At 57.8% G+C, this 18475-nt stretch overlaps 1 protein-coding gene across 1 annotated transcript in view; it reads left to right on the top strand.

The window, feature by feature from the left end:
* The window catches only part of FHAD1 (forkhead associated phosphopeptide binding domain 1), an 80574-nt gene that overhangs the window by 7712 nt on the left and 54387 nt on the right, over positions 1–18475 (top strand). The window contains exons 3-9 of the mRNA XM_087820775.1: positions 6272–6539; positions 7488–7597; positions 10681–10914; positions 13139–13262; positions 13624–13754; positions 16554–16643; positions 17755–17859. Coding sequence (XP_087676901.1) covers positions 6272–6539; positions 7488–7597; positions 10681–10914; positions 13139–13262; positions 13624–13754; positions 16554–16643; positions 17755–17859 — 1062 coding nt within the window. The remainder of the gene's footprint in view (positions 1–6271; positions 6540–7487; positions 7598–10680; positions 10915–13138; positions 13263–13623; positions 13755–16553; positions 16644–17754; positions 17860–18475) is intronic.

The raw sequence follows: 18475 nt of genomic DNA, 5'->3' as shown, positions 1-18475 counted from the left end.
TTACACGCAAGAGTTTGCTAGCGGCCGACCCAGAATTCGGAGTTTTCCTGGAAAATGTGAAGCTTGGGGGGGGGGGGGCAGGGGCGCGCTTCTGGGGACCCGGGGAGGCGGGGGGGGGGGGGGACGGACACGCGACTGCCTTTCCAAGCGGGCCAGCCCTCCGCAGCTCTAGCTCTGTGCTCTCGGCCAGGCTGCTTCGTGGCCTGGCTTCTGATCAGTGTGCGGCACTGAGCGTATCTGTGTAAAGCGTGAAAGTCGGCGCCCACCCCGGGGACACACTCAGCGCCTGGCAGCTGCTACGATGCCAGGATGAGAAACGTGCCTGGGATTGTGGCCTAACGTGCGGCCCCAGTTTAAGCGGAATGTAACACAAAACCTGCCCCTGAAAACACGGCCACCGGGGAGGCCGGATGGCACCGTGGTGGGAGACACAGGCTTTGGTCAGAATCCCAGCTCAGCTACTTGCTTACTCCATGCACCCTTGAGCTGAGCCCCTCAGAGCCTCAGTTTCCTCACCCGCACAATGGGGCCAATGATAGCAGGGACCTTGCAGGCTTCTCTCAAGGGCTGAGCGACATGACTCTCCCTGTAAAACTCCCAGCTCAGTGCCTGGTCATAGTGATCACACAATTAATATCTGTCGTCTGTGTCCCCGAGAGAGATGGTGTTCGACCTCACCCCCCACCAACAGGAGCATTGCATGGACCGAGACCTCCGAGGCTTAAAATTCTTTCTGGGACAAGGCTGAGTATAAATAAATAAAAATTAGAGGACCTAGCCAGAATCCTGGGGTGCGGGGCTCCAGGCAGCCCTGACCATGTGCTCCAGGAAGGTCCCCGGCGCCCTTGGGCTGCGCGGGCCGACAGGCTGACAGGCATCCGCCAGCATTTTGCAGGTCCTGGGTCATTCTTTCCTGCTGCGGCTCAGCTGCCCCATCCTGCCTGGACCAGCGCTGAAGCGAGTTTGCTCTTGGGGTGCACAAGGGCCTGGCAGCAGCCCTGAGGAGGGGCTCCTGCCCCAGAGGGGTTCTCCGCACAGGTTCTAAGGATGCCCCACCTCAGAGCCACAAGGGGAGCAGACCGACAGTGCCGGTCCCTGGGCCCCACCCCAGGCCAGAGGACTCACAACTTGGGGTTTCCAGATAAAACACAGGCCACCCAGTTAAATTTCAATTTCAGATAAGCAACAAATAACTGTTTAGTATGTTGCAAATATTGCAAGGCACCATGTATGCTATAAAAAAAATTATTTGGTGTTTGTCTGAAATTCAGATTTAATAGATACTTTATTTCTATATCTATTTATTCATGTATTTATTTCTACAACTCTGGCAGCCCCACACCTATTCCCCAGGAACAGAGCCTGGGAACACACATTCTCACAAGCCCCCTGGTGGTCCTGAAGCTCCCCGCCCCCCAGCCAAAGGGAGACCCAGCTCAGATCATCTGTGCACTGCATTTGCAGATTTGTTTAGAGACCAAAGGAAACGGAATCTCAGACCCCACATCTGGGAGCCCAGTTTGTGAGTCACTGTTTTTCTCACATGTCTCGCATCATAAGAGCTTGTCTGCAATGTTCCGTAAAATTACAGGTTCCCAGGCCCCTCCCTGGGAAATTGGGATTTTGTGGCTTGCTAGTGGGGGAGGGAACATTTTTTATACAAAGATAATCACTGAAGTATTATTTACAGGAGCATAAAACCTGAAATCTAAGTGCCCATCAAAACGTCATTGTTTAATAAAACACAAGGGGTTAGTTCACATGTGGACTGCTGTGCCCCTTTCTTTACAAACAGCTGTTTTGAGATATAATTGACATACAATAAACTGCACGTTTTTTTAAAAAAATGTTTTTACTGATTTTAGAGAGAGGGAGAGGGGGAGAGAGATAGAAACATCAATAATGAGAGAGAGTCATTGATTGCTGCTCGCCTCCTGCATGCCCCCTACTGGGGACCAAGCCCGAAACCCCAGCATATGCCCTGGTCGTTGCTCAACCACTGAGCCACACCAGCTGGGCTAAACTGCACACGTTTAAGCAGGATAATTTGACAGGTTGGGACATGTGTGTGCACCTGTGAAACCATCACCACAGTCGAGACAGTGAACATGCCCCAAAAGTTTCCTCACGTCAGCACGGACTCATGTGTATTTATTGTGCCCTGTGGATTATAATCCTACTACAGTATCTGTCTCACTGCTCACATCAGTCCATCCTGGGCCACTGGGAGCTTTTTCTGGTTGGTTGCTCTGTCCTTCGAACGTCTCCACCCTTTTATTTGGAGTCAAACAGCATCGCCACTCCCAGGCTGTGGGACCTTGGGCAAGTCACTTGACCTCCCTGAGCTTCAGTTTCCCACTCCACGATAGGGGGTAAAAACGCTGCCCTCACTCCGCGATTATTCTGGTGATTAGGGGAAGCCCCGTGTTAAGTGCACCGCAGTCTCTGGCACCTGTGCCTCCGCCACCCGGTGCTTCGCAGCTGCAGCGCATCAGTGACTCCTCGCAACCGGCGGGCCACACGAGGAGCTCTCCAAGGGCAGGGTCTGCCCCCCACCTTCCGGGGCTTCCCAGCAAAATGCATGTCCTAGGTGCAACCTTCCTCGATTTTTTTAGGGTGTCCTCTTCACCCCACGCCCTTTGCAGGGTTAGAAGCAGATGTCGGAGTGATAACACGAACAAGTACATCGCCTGGAAAGCGCGCGCGGCGATTTCTGGAGGAAAGCGCTGGCCCGCGTTGCTCGGGCGGCGGAGTTCAGCAGTGGGTGTGGTCAGGGCTGGCGCGGGGCTGGCACCCTGCTGTTCCAGCGGCCTGTGGAGGAGGTCGGGCATAGCGTATGCCCCCTCAGAAGCAAAACAGAAACCCAACCGCACAACAGACCACAGATAACGAAGGCGGTAAAAGAACAAATAAAAAACAAAGAGAAAAGGCATTAGCATGTAGTTTCAAACTGAAGTTTCTAAAAGCAGGCTTGTTAATAACTGACCTTGACCCCCAGTGCCATTCGAATCCTGACATGAGCACAACCCGGAGCTCGCTCACCATGTGACTCTTAGGGTCACTTTCCCCCCTGCTTCCCGGTGGTTGCTGGCGGTGATGTCCGAGGAAGCCGCCACCCTGCCTGCCGATGACAGAGCAGGCCTGCCACCCAGAGAACACCAACCTGAACTTCCCCCTAAAGCCACCCTCAGTCAACACACTTTGGAGGAAAACAAAGCTGCATTTTTAATTTCTGAACCCAGAGAGCCCCTTGGAGTCTCTGCTGCGTTGACGCCTCTTCGGTGCCTCCCCATTCAGGGACCCGGTGGTGGGAGCTCCGGGTGCTGCAGGCCACCGGCTCTAGCCAGGCTCACGGGGCGAGCGGTTCCGGCTGCAGCCCCAGCCGGGCTCAACGCCATGTTCACAGCAGCTCATTCTCAGTAGCCAGGAAGCAGAAACAACCCAAGTGCTCGTGGGTGCTGAGTGGACAAACTGTGGTCCGTGCATACCATAGAGTATTATTCAGCCCGAAAAAGGAAGGAAATTCTGACACCTTACGACTTGGATGAACCTGGAGGACATTATGCTGAGCGAAATAAGTCAGTCACCCGTAACAGACAAATGCTGTATAAGTCCGCTTATCTGAGGCACCTGAGTAGCCAAGTCCATCGAGACAGGCGGTAGAATGGTGATTACCAGGGGCTGGGGCAGGGGAAGTGGGAGCTGTTTAATGGGAATCCAGTTCAGTGTTGCAAGTTGGAAACCTTCTGGAGATCCGTTTTAATGGGAATCGAGTTCAATGTTGCAAGATGGAAACCTCCTGGAGATCCGTTTTAATGGGAATCGAGTTTCAGTGTTGCAAGATGGAAACCTCCTGGAGATCCGTTTTAATGGGAATCGAGTTCAATGTTGCAAGATGGAAACCTCCTGGAGATCCGTTTTAATGGGAATCGAGTTCAATGTTGCAAGATGGAAACGCCCTGGAGCCCCGCCTTACAACACTACTGAACGGCGCACAGCGCTTGGAAATGGCCGAGATGCTGAGAGGCGGGTTATACGGCACCTACCGCGGCAAACAGCGCCCGTCCCCGGGCTCAGCCCGGCTCCCTCGTGCCCGCTGCACCCTCAGCCCGGCGAGGCCGCGGCAGATCCCGGGTCCGCAGCCAGGACTCTCAGGGCCCCCTGGGCTCTGATTGGATCCCACGCCCCACCGCTGAGCCAATCACTGCGGCCAGGGAATGTGATTGGCTGGTTGCGTAGCCTCGCCCCCAGCACGGAGCTGAGAGGGGGAGGGAGAGTCCCCAGACCCTTCCGGGAGCGCGGCGGGTCCCCGCGAGCCCACTGCAAGTGGGGCGCGTGGGCAGGCGACGCGACGGGACCCCCGCCCTGTAGCGCCCTTGCCGGCGGCGGAGGTGAGGCAGGTTCACCTGGCCCCCGGCGCGAGGGGGCTCCTCCCCCGCCGTGTCTCTAGACTTGCGCGCTAGCAGGTGGGGTGAAATGTTAGAATTTATGCCCCGTCACCTTCAGCCCGTTCAGTCAGTGCATCTTTATCAAGTCAATGGGAAGGGTCATCGGAATGGTGGAGGCAGGAGGGACAGGAGGGACAGGGTGGACAGGGTGGACAAGGTGGACGGGGAAGGGCGGGAACAGGTCCAGAGGCCCAGGTGTTAACATGGAGAGAAGCTCAAAACTCCGTGGGAGGTGGCAGAGCCCCGGGGCACGGCCAGGTCCACTCCTGAGACAGGCAGGCTTAAAATGCGCCAGCATCACCAAGAATGCGGGACAGACGTCCCCAGGCCACTTACCCTCACTCTCTCCAAGAGTCCTCAGGGGACACACGGGACTTGCCCAAGAAAGGCGGGCGCTGCAGGACTGGCTCAGGGGACCGAGGGAGCGGGGCGCCTTCCTGGGAGGCGGGAGGCGACCTGCCTGCCCACACTCCTGTTCTGGAAGCGCCGCCCCTTTCTCACCTGAGCTCGCGCGGGCTCCTGTCTGCAGGAGAAACCTGGCCGTGGGGAGAACCACCTGGGGCCCTTCGCAGGCGGCAAACCTTTGAAGCCAGCTTGGAGGGAGAGGAGGAGAGAGAAAGGAGAGCGAGAGAGGTCGGTGGACCTTGGCCCCCCTTCCCTCTCCAAGCTCCCGGGTAAGACGGTGATAAGGAGACCCCTCCCCTGAAGGGCTGTGGCGAGGAATAGCCAGTAAAGTGCAGTAAGTGACCATAAGCGATTGCCCTCACCCATGTCGTTGTTTAAGCACGAGGCCCGGGGGGAACCCCGCCTGCACATTAAACCAAGGCCGAGCCAGGGCCAGCGCCCCTCACCGGCCCTGCTGCTCCCGGTTCGGTGGGTTTTGATGTGGTCTCCACGCTGCACCGCGGCCAGCATTTCCCCGGGCTGGACAGAGGTTCCCTGGACGAATGTGTGCTGAGCCTCGGCCAAGATTCAGATGTGGTGGATGTTGAAGATCAGAGGTTGAGAGACAGTGGAGCCCTGGCCGGTGTGGCTCAGTTACTCGAGCACTGTCCCAAGCACCGAGAGGTCGCGGGTGGGACTCCCGGCCAGGGCACAGGCCCGGCTGCGGGCTCGGTCCCCCGTAGGGGGCACGCAGGAGGCAGCCGATCGATGCCTCTCTCATCATTTATGTTTCTCTCTCTCTCTCCCTCTCCCTTCCTCTTTCTCTAGAATCAAAACATATTTTAATAAAAAAGAGAGACAGTGGGGTCCCTGGCACCCCAGAGCTCTCGGCCTCCGGGGATGGATGGGTTAGAGGTGCCAGGGAGACAGGCAGTGTGGCTGGAAGACAGCAGCGCTGGGGTCCTCGCTGGCTGGGCTTGGGTTCCGGCGCTTTGCCCATTTATTCTCTCAACTGGTACTGGAGGGCCTGCTCTGTACATGCCAGGCGGTTGCTCTAGGTGCTGAGGGCACATGGCTTCAAGACAGACCAAGGCCTCTCCTCTTAGAGGGGGCCTCCTGCCAGCACAGCAGCTCGCGAGCAAATCTGGGAGCTTGGGGGAGCCACCAGTTCTGGCTCCCCCTCAGTCTCAGCAGAGTGTCAGGTAGATTAAGTGAGGTCGTGCGTGGGAACCCCTTGGCAAGGTGCCTGGCACAAAGACCGCGCCCAGTAAATGGTGGTACAGTAGTGTGCAGTGCGACCCACTGTCCCAAACTTGGGGAGAGTCAGGGAGGGCTTCCTGGGGGAAGTGACTTACAAGCTGAGGCTGAGGGCTGCCATTGCGTGGCTGGGACATAGGGCTGGAGACCGCTGCAGCTGACCCCCTTGTCTCCCCCTGCAGGTCTCCTTCCCATGGGTGGGGGGCCCAGAACCTTGGTCAAGGCCACAGCCACCTCAGGCCGCACAGCAGCTGAACCAGTCATCCTTGCCACCACAGATGCCCTTCCACCCGGGCATCCGGCCAACACCCATGCAGAAGAGCTGGTCCCAGGGGTTCCCGGGGCCCACCGCGGGCCCGTCTGCCTCCCACAAGCGGCCCATGAGTGCCGGCGGGAAGATGTTCTCCTTCGTGGTGGACGGGGGGCCCCAGGCTCCTGTCATCAAGCAAGGTACCCATGGGCAGGCGCCTCCACTGGCAGCTTGGGGGGGGGGGAGAGGCTTACAGAAAAATCACTAAATGTAGAAATACTTTTTTGTTGTTTTATTGCAATAAAAAATAGCTAACATTTAGTGCTAAATGCTCTAGATCAGGGGCAGGAACCTTTTTCTGTGAAGAGCCAGAGAGTAAATAGTTTAGTCTTTGTGGCTAGAAGGTCTCACACTGTAGCGGGGTTCAGCCACAGACAATATGTACGTGAATGTTGGCCATGTTCCAATAAAACTTTATTTACAAACACAGTCGGAGGGCCAGATTTGTCCATAGGTCCATAGTGTGCCAACCGCTGCTCTACATCATTATTTCACTTAATTCTCAAATAGCTCTTTATAATGGAGGCTGCTAGCATCCCTAGATTCAGAGAGTAAACGACCTGCCCGAGGTCATAGGCTCTTATGTGGCAGAGAAAAAAGTCTGGAAAGAGACACATCAATGAGAATCAGCACAGTTAACCCCTGGGTGGCCCTTTCCCTTCCTAACACGTCGGCAAAACACAATGGTGTTTCATTTTTAATTACATAAGATGCAGAGCTCAGGGGAAACGAACGATTGGGAAGGTCAACCTGAAAACATTTACTTATTTATTCTCACCTGCGGATGTTTTTTCCATTGCTTTTCAGAGAGTGTGGAAGGGAGGGAGGAAGGGAAGGGGGAGAGAGAGAGGGAAACATCGATGTGAGGGAGACACCTCCACTGGTTGCCTCCCACACACACCCCGACGGGGGGGGGGGGGGAGCAAACCCCCGACCCAGGTGCGTGTCCTCGACCGGGAACGTAACCCACGGCCCTTTGGTGCGCGGCCGACGCTCTAACCACTGAGCCACGCAGGCCAGGGCCGGGCGCGGGCCCCGGGACCTCAGGGAGCTCACACGGCCCCCTCTGCTCTCTGTTGGCCCGGCAGTGTGGACCCACGCCGCAGAGCTGCTGGAACAGTCAATGGCCGAGGGCATTCCCGGGACGGCAGCTTCTGGGGAGATATACGTGGACCAGGACCTGGCCCAGCAGGATAAGGTGAGGGGGTCTCGCACGGACAGGCCTCAGCAGCAAGCGGGACCGTGGACAGACTGCCTCTGCCTTTTGTCCTAGAAGTGCTCTCTGTACTGCTAACAAGAAACCCCCTTTTAGTCTCCCAGGACATTCAACCAGAACTTTGGGAACTGCTCGTTTTATCCCAAGGGACAGTATCTACCATCACAACGTACTGAGCACCTGCTGTGTGCTGGACCGTGTCCTGTGCACTGGACGTTTAGTTAACTTGTAAATTTTCAGCATCTTCAAAGCAGGTTTTTTTCCACCCTCACTTTACAGATGAGGGAACTGACGCTCAGAGAGGTTAGGTAACTTGCCCAAGGTTGCACAGTGTGAGGGGCACATTGGAATTCAAGCCTAGGTCTGGTTAACCTCTAAGCTGGTAACTTCCAGTTGCCCCAAAGCAACTGTTGGATCAGCCACGAGGGATGGGCACTGGTGGGAAGGCCAGAGGGAACTGCGTGAAGAGAGGAGACAGAGGTTCATAGTGTGAAACAGGATTGGGGGCCAGAACAGGTGAATTCAGGCAGCCCTGGGAAGGGCCCAGGTTGGCTTCTCCCTTAGACACGACCTGAATATTACCCTAAAACGAGCAGTCGTCTGACATCTCGCTTTCCTGAAGCCCGGGGCGCAGCCCTTCTCAGGCTGTGAGGAGGAGGAGCCCCCGGGCAGGGTCTGGTTAGACGCCGGTGGCTCTGACTCAGGCGTCCCGGGACCAGACCCTGAGAAACGCCGCGGGAAGGCGAGAAGCTGAGCTCAGATGCTGTGTCAGTTGTCTACTGCTGTGTAACAGGCAGCCCCAAATCTCAGTGGCTCAAAACAGCAAGTTATTGTTTCCCAGGACCTGTGGGTTGACCCGGAAGGTTCTTCTGCTGGCAGCCCCTGGCCTCACTCTTGTAACTACAGTCAGCCGGTGGCCCCCTAAGATCTCGCAGGGAGATCCCCCAACATCCCTCCCACCGCACCCGCCTGGTCAGAGCGAGGCACAGGCCAGCCCAGAGTTTGGGGGGCGGGGGGACAGACACCACCGCCTGATGGCAAACGCTGCCAAGTATTTGCAGCCACTTTTCAATCCACCCCAGTTAAACTGGAAATAGAATGCGACCACATTTATATATATATATTTTCCATTTATGAGCCATTTATGCCCTGACTTGCCAGGACTTCTTCAAGTACAAGTGACAGGGAACGAATTAGCTTAAGCTAGAACACATAAAAAGCACTTACTGGCTCCTCTGATTGGAAAATGTAAAGGCCTTCAGGCATGGCTAGATCCAGGTGCTCAAATGATGTCATCAGAACAGTCCCCACTCCCAATCTCTCTCCAGTTTTCCCCAGAGTGTTGCTTCCTGCTGCAGGCTGGCTTCACGTGTTGGAAAAGACAAATTCAAGCAGCCAGACCTATGAATTTAAAGTTTATGACCCACCCCAAAGGAGTCAAGGTCCTTTCCCTCTGTAATGACACGTGAAATCCCTGAGAAGACTCTGATTGACCCGCCTGAGCCGCCGGCACACGGGGAGGCGGCGCAGGAAGGAGCCGGGCGCGGATTTCCCAGCCTTCCCAAGACCACGCGGGAGGGGGGTGCGCTCCCTCGAGGAAGGGGCGGGGTCCTCCCCAGAAAGGCAGATACCACGGCCGGACACCACACACCACAGGCTTCTTCATACTCCTGAGCCCAGCCCAGGGCCTGGCACATAGTAGCTGCTCAATAAACGTTTGACTCATGAATAATTCATAGGGACCTGGCTGAGCATGGAGGCTCCGGGCCACTTATCATTGGGCAAGACAAGGGGGGCTGCCCAGGGGTACAGAATGTCCGATGCCTTGACGTTTTTGCCACAAGCATCTGCAAAGACCCAAAGAAGGACCCTGGGCAGCAGTGGGCAGCGCCGGGCAGGCTTCCTCCTGACACTGTCCTTCCCCAGGTCCGGGACCTGGAAGGTCGTGAGGCTGATGAGACAGCTCCCCAGGCGACGAACTGGCCTGGAAATTGCCCACTGACCTCCTTGCAACCCACAGAAAACTGCTGGGAGAGCAGGAATTCCACAGCTCATTCAAAAACGCACCTGGGAAAAATTTTTCAGCCTTTCTGACATTGGACTGATGACTTTTCGGTGACAAGTTTGGGGGATTTTTTTTTCCTTTTGGGGGGAACCTCACAAGCCCTTTGGCAGCAGAGCTCTTTCTTTCCGAGGGATGGAGGGCTGGGGGAGTGGCTCCTGTGGGGACGTCGGCCAGCAATTTGTTTTGCAGCCGAGTTTTACGTGAGCCACGGACATAAATCACGCTCCCGCCTCGTTTGCGTCCCAGATGCGGTTTCCCGGAGTAAATGTTCACCCGAATAAGCACAGGAGGCGGGGAGTGGCGCTGGGAGAGCGGAAGGAGGGAGGAAATGTTGCAGAATGTATTACAGTTTTGAAGTTAAAAAATCGCCCTCGTTATAAGCAGAATGCGGCCGAGTAGAATGTCGTGTTTGCCTAATTACCTTCCCTAGGTCCCCGAATATCACAAAGTTAAAAAAATATACGATACATAAATTTTCTAGCAACAAAAGTTCCCACCGGGGATGGCGGTTCTCAGTATGAAAGTGTAATTTGGGGGGAAAGGGAAGTTTTAGCACCCGTGAGGCGTAAGCATCCGCTTACAGGAGTCTAGACGCGAGGAGCTCCTTTCAGCCAAACTCGTGCCTCCGTGAGGTTTCCATGCGGCGGGGAGAGGCCCGCAGGCCCACGTCTCCCTGCCCGCCCGCCCTCTCCTTCCTGAAAGAATGCCGCCACACTTTAAATGTATGTTTTTATTGATTTCAGAGAGAGGAAGGGAGAGGGGGAGAGAGAGAGAAACATCACTGATGAGAGTCATGGATCGGCTGCCTCCTGCAGGCCCCCGACTGGGGATCGAGCCCGCAACCCTGCATGTGCCCTGACCGGGAATCGAACCCCGATCGCCTGGGTCCTAGGTCGATGCTCCACCGCTGAGCCACGCCGGCCGGGCCTGTATGTTTTAAGCGGCTTACCCTTGCCCCCCCACACCTAGTGAGTAACCTTCCCACCTGCCCGCGCCCCAGGATGAAATAATCCTGCTGCTGGGGAGAGAAGTCAGCCGCCTCTCGGATTTCGAGCTCGAGTCGAAGTACAAAGACGCCGTGATCGGAAACCTGCAGAACGAACTGGCCAGCCTGAGCCTGAAGCTGTCGGAGACGGTGAGCCCCAGGGGCGAGAGGGTGGCCTCGCAGCAGCACCCGGCTCCCGACGACGACGTCGATGCCAAGCAGAGGGAGATCCAGAGCCTGAAGAGCCAGGTAGGGCTCTGAGGCGGGCTGACGGGGGGCTTAGAGTCGGAGGCGGGGCGACAGCGCTCGGGAGGGCCCAGGCAGCTAGGAAAGGGGCGGTCGGCCGCCCAAGGTGGGGAAGGACACCAGTCCCCGGGGCGGGAAGTGACCGAACCCGCAACCCAGGTACGTGCCCTCGACTGGGAGTTGAACCCGTGACCCTTCGGTGCGCAGGCCTGCGCTCCAGCCGCTGAGCCACGTGGGCCAAGGGCCCAAATTATCATCTGGCAGCGACTGCTCCTCCCAGCACCGTAACCTCCTCACGACTCGGCACCTGCAGAACTGACCTTAACCTTCTCGGTGTTTGTGCCAGTTACAGACCACGTGGGCGTTTGTTTGGGGCGTGAAAGGAATGACGGGGTTTGACGACTGCTTGGACTTTTCCCGCAGCCTGAGCTCTTAAGACCCTGATACTTCCGCTGAAATATTTGTATCTGTCAGAAGCACTGGAGTCTTTGGGGGGAAGGTACTTCCCCATCTCTTCTGGAAGCTTCTGTTGTGCCTCTAGTGTCATGCAAATAAAAGCATTAAGCTGAGAAGAGCTAGAAACTTAAAAAAAAAAAAACCAGTCCAGGCACCTTTTGTGGAAAAGTTGCACGTCTCCCTCAGAGAACACTAAGAGGTTAAAGAAATTTTTCAGAGTTTCCAAAGCGCAAATGTGTAAAAGCATAGCCTTTGGGGGGACGCGGGGGGGGGGGGGCAGTGACCTTTGTCCCCTCCCACCCTCTAGCATGTACCCCCCTCCCCGTGTGTCAGATGCCCCGGGGGGGAAGCAAGGCAACTGCCCCAAATGTCACACAATCCAGACCATGATGGGGCAGGAAATGGGGCCGAGAATGAGATGAGACCTTGCTGGTTTTGTTAATTCGACCCCAGTAATGACGACTAGATTTTTCTGGGACAAAAACCAAGAAGGAAGATCGTGGCCGCCACCTGGTGGCGGGCCCTTACCCACGGCCCGTGGGCGGGCGCCGCCCGTCGCCTCTGCTGGGCCCGCAGCGGGGCGCTGCCAGGGCTTCCCGCATTTGCCCGAGACGGAGCCTGCCCAGGGCTCGCAGATGCGCCCCCCACGCCCCAGCCTGCCTGCCCCCGAGACAGGCGAGGGAAGCTGACGCCGCGGGCGGCCGGCGAGAGGGCGGCCACAGCTGATGCCCACGTGCCGGGCACGATCCGAGCACCCGCACGGATGCTGACTTATTAAAACCGTCCCCACAGCCCTACCGGATTGGGACCGCCAGCTCCCCACTTACAGAGTGGAAAGTGAAACGAAGTTGGGGTCCTCCCTGCGTTCCTACCGCCTGGGAACGAATCTGAAAGCCACAGGCTGGCCCCCGAGTCCACGCTCTGCCTCCGGCGTTTCGAGCTGGTTCCCAGAGCCGCGGGGCCAGGTGGGAAGAACTGGACCGAAAACCCGGATTTGACTGGCAGCCCCGCCTCTGACCGGCTGGGTGACCCCGCACCTCCCTGGGTCTCAATGTGCCCACCTGCAAAATGGGGGCGGTCACGGGACCTTCCGCCTCTCATGCCTCGGAGAAGCAGCGCCTGTGAACGGGCGGGGAGCTCTGGAACGTTCTCTGAGACGCGCTATTGCTGTTACCGTTGGAGGGAACTGACTTCACCACCTGCTCCCCTCTGTGGAACTTGTTTCCGCATCCAGTGGTGCCGGGCGATCTGGAACCAAGGGCTGAGAGTTCAAGGGTCGTCGGAGGGCGTGTTAGGGAATCCGGGGTCCCTGGCAGCAGCTGGGCCTGGGCCCCGTGTGGGGACAGAGACAAGCTTCCTGTTCTGATTACCTAGGAAACGGTCTGGTCACCGAAGGAACAGGCCCTCGCCTGTCCCTTCCACCGGTTGAAACTAGGACGCGTGGTTTTGCCTGGCCGGTGGGGCTCGGTTGGTTGAGAGTCGTCTCAGGCGCCAAGAGGCTGCCGGTTCGATTCCCAGTCAGGGCTCGATCCCCAGGAGGGGCCTGCAGGAGGCAGCCGATCGTTGTTTCTCTCTCATCGATGTTTCTATCGCTCTGACCGTCTCCCTTCCTCTCTCTCTGAAATCAATAAAAACATTAAAAAAAAAAACACAAAAAACCCCTTGGCTTCCCCAACAGCCCAACCCCAGATCCATCCGACCTTTTGCCCGGCCGTGGAGAAGTAGCCGCGTGTCCGGCCGCCCCTCTGACTGTGCGTTGCCCCGCCCTCAGGTCAGTGCCCTGCAGCAAGGCTACAGCCAGGTGCTGTGCCAGACCCTGTCCGAGAGGAACCTGGAGATCACCTCCCTGAAAAACGAGGGCGAGACCTTGCGGAGGGACAACGCCATCACGTCAGGTGAGCTCTCCCTGGAGGGGCCCAGGGCTGCCGGCCTCCTGCTCGCTCACCTCCCGACGTCGCCACCGGCCACTGCCCCTCTCCCAGATACCGCTTTGTTTGGTCCCCAGGCCCCAGCACCGGCAGTGCCCGGGTCACCCCCGAGTCTCGGGCCGCAGCCCAGGCCCCCTGGGTGAGACCCCCGCGCGGTCAGCGGGACCCCGGGTGTGCGGTGCGCAGGTCCAGGCCCGAGGCGCGGGGCTGGGTGATGCTGCGGGAACAAGCAGCCCCCCCCCTCGCGGTCCACGGTGGGCCGGGCGCCGGGCGACAAGGGTAAGCCTCCCTGCCTCTTTCACCTCCGTGAATCTTGTTTTTTAAACAGGGATGGTGTCCTCTTTGCAGAAAGACCTGTTAGCAAAGGACGAGCAACTTCAACAGCTCAGGCAGGAGGTGGCCCAACTGAAAAGCGAGAACAAAGACAAGGGTCACCAGCTGGAAGCCCTCAGCTCCAGAGTGAGTGTCAGTGGCCCTCCTGGTCCCCGCGGCACCGTCAGGCAGAGATGCCTTCGCCTGGTCCCCGTGGGCCGGCGGCCCCGCCTCTCCGACACCTGGGAGAGAGGAGGCCGCGCCCAGGGCGCAGGGAGGACAGCGCAGGGCAGGCGGCCGGGAGAGGCTGGGGCCACGTCCTTGCGGCTTTTTAAAAGCACATTGAATCCCGCGAGCGTTTCTAGCACCTGTGACAGGTTAGCTTGTTTGATCCCAGCAAGAACCGTTACCTGAGGAGCAGGCGTGCCCCTGCGAGGCCCGCTGTTCACGCAGAGCGGGCTCTGTCCGGGGGCGAGGGGACCGCGCCCGCCTCCTCGCGGTGGGTCACCACCCTCCGGTTTCCTTGGCTGCCTTCGCAGCGGAACTTCGAGGGTCCCGCGCGGACGTGAGACCCTCCCTTCTGCCCACGGGCTTTCGTGCGTAAGAGCTCCTGCGGGTGAAACGAGCCTGGTAGGCGAGGTAAGAGCTTCATAGACGGGACTTGACTGTATACGGACTCCGCCTTCAGGTCCCCGTCCCGCGGGGTAAGATTCCTTCGTATTGTGTCATTTGTTTCGATGAGTCGAGGTAAAACCTAGTGGCTCTCATCTCAGCTGGCAACTCCCACTGGACGGGGCTGCGGGACGGGGGCGATGTCTGCGTGGGCGCCGGGTGGGAGTGGACCCGACGCTCCAGAGAAGCAGCAGCACTGACGCCTGGTGCTCAGCGCGGGGCCCAGCGCGGGGCTGGGGACGGGCGGGGCCTGCTCAGGCCCCGGGTCAGTCGGGCCAGGCCCAGCGCGGGGCTGGGGACAGGCGGAGCCTGCTCAGGCCCCGGGTCAGACGGGCCAGGCCCAGCGCGGGGCTGGGGACGGGCGGAGCCTGCTCAGGCCCCGGGTCAGACGGGCCAGGCCCAGCGCGGGGCTGGGGACGGGCGGAGCCTGCTCAGGCCCCGGGTCAGACGGGCCAGGCCCAGCGCGGGGCTGGGGACGGGCGGGGCCTGCTCACGCCCCGGGTCAGACGGGCCGGGGTCCAGCGCGGGGCTGGGGACGGGCGGGGCCTGCTCAGGCCCCGGGTCAGACGGGCCGGGGTCCAGCTCGGGGCTGGGGACGGGCGGGGCCTGCTCAGGCCCCGGGTCAGTCGGGCCAGGCCCAGCGCGGGGCTGGGGACGGGCGGAGCCTGCTCAGGCCCCGGGTCAGTCGGGCCAGGCCCAGCGCGGGGCTGGGGACGGGCGGAGCCTGCTCAGGCCCCGGGTCAGACGGGCCAGGCCCAGCGTGGGGCTGGGGACGGGCGGGGTCAGACGGGCCAGGCCCAGCCCGGAGCTTGCTTTCACGGCAGCCTAGCTGCCTCCATCTCTCCATCTGTGAAATGCGGGTAACAAACCCATTTTCTGAGGAGCGGGAGGCTGGTTTTAATTGTGTTCTCCTGCCTCTGCCCCGGGTCGGCCACCCCGCCAAGCTCTCTGCCTCTGTTTCTCCCGAGCAGATTGACGTCCTAGGCGCCTGGGATCGGTTTGGTGTGGGGTGTGGGGTGTGTGTGCATGTGTGTGCATGTGTGTGCATGTGCGTGCATGTATGTGCATGTGTGAGGGGGACCCATGGGGGGGCCTGTGTGTTGGGAGGGGGGAGGGGTTGTACACCGATGCTAAGTGGGAGAAATATAGAAAAACAGCAGCCGCGAGGCTGTTCCACTTGCTGGCGTGCGTTTGGGTCCTTTCCCCATTTCCCCTCCTCCCTGACCGTGGGGTGAGCTCTGCCCTCTTCTCGAGCCCGTGCCGCCCATGAGCACGCAGGCCCCTCACCACCCAGGGTGCTGCTCTTGTGAACGTCTGGGATGCCTGTCTTTTTTAAAATCATGTGTGTTGTGCTGTGAATTTTAGGAGAATAAGTAGATGGCATTAAAAAGCAAAATTAGAAAAAGGAAATGCTTCCCCAAAAACCAACGTCAATATTTTAATGCCTGTTCTTCTGGTCTTGTTTGGTGAGTGACCTAGAAGGAAATGATGAAATGAATGATGCATTCATGCCTCACAGTGAACTTACAAGGTGCACATTTAAAAATCTTCAATGCTTACTGCTTTCCCATGTTAATACAAAGAAGCTTTATCCTGGCTCTTAAAAGCCACATACTATTTTCCTGGGTGTCTACGATACAATGAAGCGATCTCCTATTGCTGGACACTCTGGTTTAAAAAAAAATTTTTAATGTTGCCAACAATGCTGAGAAGCACATCCCGAATCTACAGATTCGCTGATTTCTCTAGTCATCGCCCTCAGGACACATCTCTAAAGCGGGCATTTCTGGGGTCCAAGAGAAGACACTTCTTTATGCTCTTAATTGCCCTCCAGAAAGGCTGCCCCCTTGACCCTGCCAGCCCCCCACGCAGGGCAGTTGTGTCTTCGAGATGCGACCTGCAGAAAGCACCGAGCGTCATCCAGGTCCCCTAGTGAGCCCCACCCCGTCCACACGCCCCTCAAAGCTGTGCTCTGAGGGTCACAGAGGAGAACACCCCATCCCTCCACCCCAAGTGCCCCGCCTCCGCAAAGCCCGGCTTCCCCGCGGTGTAGCCCGCTGGCTTTTGAAAAAGACTTGGATGCTTTCCTCCTCGGAGCTCACGAGCCCGTGCACGAGGCACTCCCGCAGGTCCCACGCGTCCACCAGACACAAATGGCCTCGCCGCTCCGAATCTGGGGCGTGGGTGGGTTAAACGGCAGGGAATGCTGAGAGGCCCACGTGGGGGCGTGGGGCCCCCAGACAACCCCATGTGGCCTTGTCTTTTTCCCCACAGTGCTCGTCCCTCAAGGAGGCGTTGAAGAAGGCAGATGCTCAGAAGGAGCACCAGGAAGCCCAAGGGAAAGAGCTCAAACTCTGCCGATCCGTGAGTGAGCTTCCTCCCTCCTGGGCGCCCTCGCAGAGGCTTCCACCGTCCGTCTTGGGGAGAGTCCTTGGCCCATTAGCGAGCACCAGCTCCGGGGTGTTCTGACGGTTTCCAGTGAAGGCCATCTCCCGAGTCTTTGATTTGCTGCCTCTGGGAGGACACGGGTGGAAAGACCATGGAAAACACGCCCCCCCCCCCCCCCCCGGGATCTTCTGGGCGTTGGCTCCAGCCCCCTTACGGGTTTCTCTTGGAGCTGGGCTGGGGCTGGGGTGGGGACAGGGACGGGAGCTGGCCAGGTGGCCACCACCTGCTGCCCACAACCCACTGTGGTCCCTGCCCCGGGACCTGTGGTGCCCAAACTATTATGTTCCACTGTCACACTTTTGTCATAGCCATGGGCACAATCGCCGACCCAAAATTCTTCCTTAAGTAAGTTTATTTAAATCCATCCATTTTACACCGATTCGTAAAAACAACAACAAAAAGGCATCATTTGCCTTATCTAGAAGGTGACTGTTTTAAAAATACAGTGAAAATATGACCATTAAAATGAAAATGTTCATTTCCTGGGCCACTGGAAGGAACCCTGTCCCACGTCCCCGGGCCCAGTTTCCATGGCCGGGAGCACAGCGCCTTCGACGCGAGGAGGAGCCCTTCTCCGTGTCAGGAGCGTTCCTGTTCTCTGCCCCTGTGGGAAGCAAGAGAATTTGCATTGTGCCCAGTGTGTCTTCCAAACGGCCCTTGTTTGAATCAATCTCAAAAACACACCCCAAGAGGAGAGAGTCTAATGAGTTGATGGGGATCTTATACTGTTAAATCCGGGGTACATGCTGAGTTTTTCAAACAAAAGTAATCATTTTCACCTACCCAACACCCGCAATACATCAATTGAAAAAGAAAAATCTACTTTGCTCTACAGATGTACAATTCCCACCCGCCACCCCCGCCAGGGGTGGAATGTAGCTGATCCCGGACTAGGTTTCTGCCTGATGAACCCCCTGAAAGGAGTTCTGGGGATCCTGCCCTCCCAGCCCAGAGGCAGGTCCTGCGTGCCCTCGGGGGAGCTGGCTCTTGCCCTCGGGGGAGCTGGCTCTTGTTGAAACTCTTGCAGCAAATCCAAGGCATGGAGAAGGAAATGAAGAGGCTCCGGGAGGAGCTGAGGAAGAGCAACACCGAGCAGAGCGTGATGTCCAGGACACTTGGAGAAAAGAGCAAGGTACGGCCCCGGCAGCCTTGGCCCGGTGACCCCTCTGGGCCAGGCGCCCCCCACGCGGCGTCTCCGTTCATCCTTCAGCAACCCTGTGTGGTCTGTACTGCTGTTAACCCCGTTTTATAGTTGGGCAAACTGAGGCTCACGGGGCTGAAGGAAGTTGCCCAAGTTCACTCAGATAAAATAGCCGCGGCAGAGCTTGAATCCAGGACTGTCTGGCTCCAGAGCGCCTGTGCGTGGCCACCACCCCAGGCAGCCTTCACATCTCAACTGTCAAATTAGCCATTAAATCAAGTTTGCCAGTGATGTTCAGACCCAAAGGCTCCTGCTGATTTTTCCGCCCGTGTGCACCACCATCAGCCTTTGAGAGAGGTGTGTGTGTGTTTAAAATCCCGTCATGACCCTGGATTTGTGTATTTCTTCTTTTGGTATTGCCAACTTTTGCTTTACGTATTTTGAGTCTGTGTTAGTAGGTGCATATAAATTTAGGGTTTTGATATTTCCCGTGGGGGGGCAAACGATGGCCTTTGATCATGGTAGAAATGCCTGGTCTTCGTCTCTGGTCGTGTTTCTCCCTTAGGTCTGTGTTGTCATTGACGGAGCTCCGTCAGCTGCATGGGCT

The sequence above is a fragment of the Miniopterus natalensis genome, chromosome 9 (genome assembly GCF_054644295.1).
Source record: "Miniopterus natalensis isolate mMinNat1 chromosome 9, mMinNat1.hap1, whole genome shotgun sequence".
NCBI lineage: Eukaryota > Metazoa > Chordata > Mammalia > Chiroptera > Miniopteridae > Miniopterus > Miniopterus natalensis.
The sequence above is the reverse complement of the archived record's forward strand: the minus strand, read 5'-3'. Positions and strand labels throughout refer to the sequence as shown.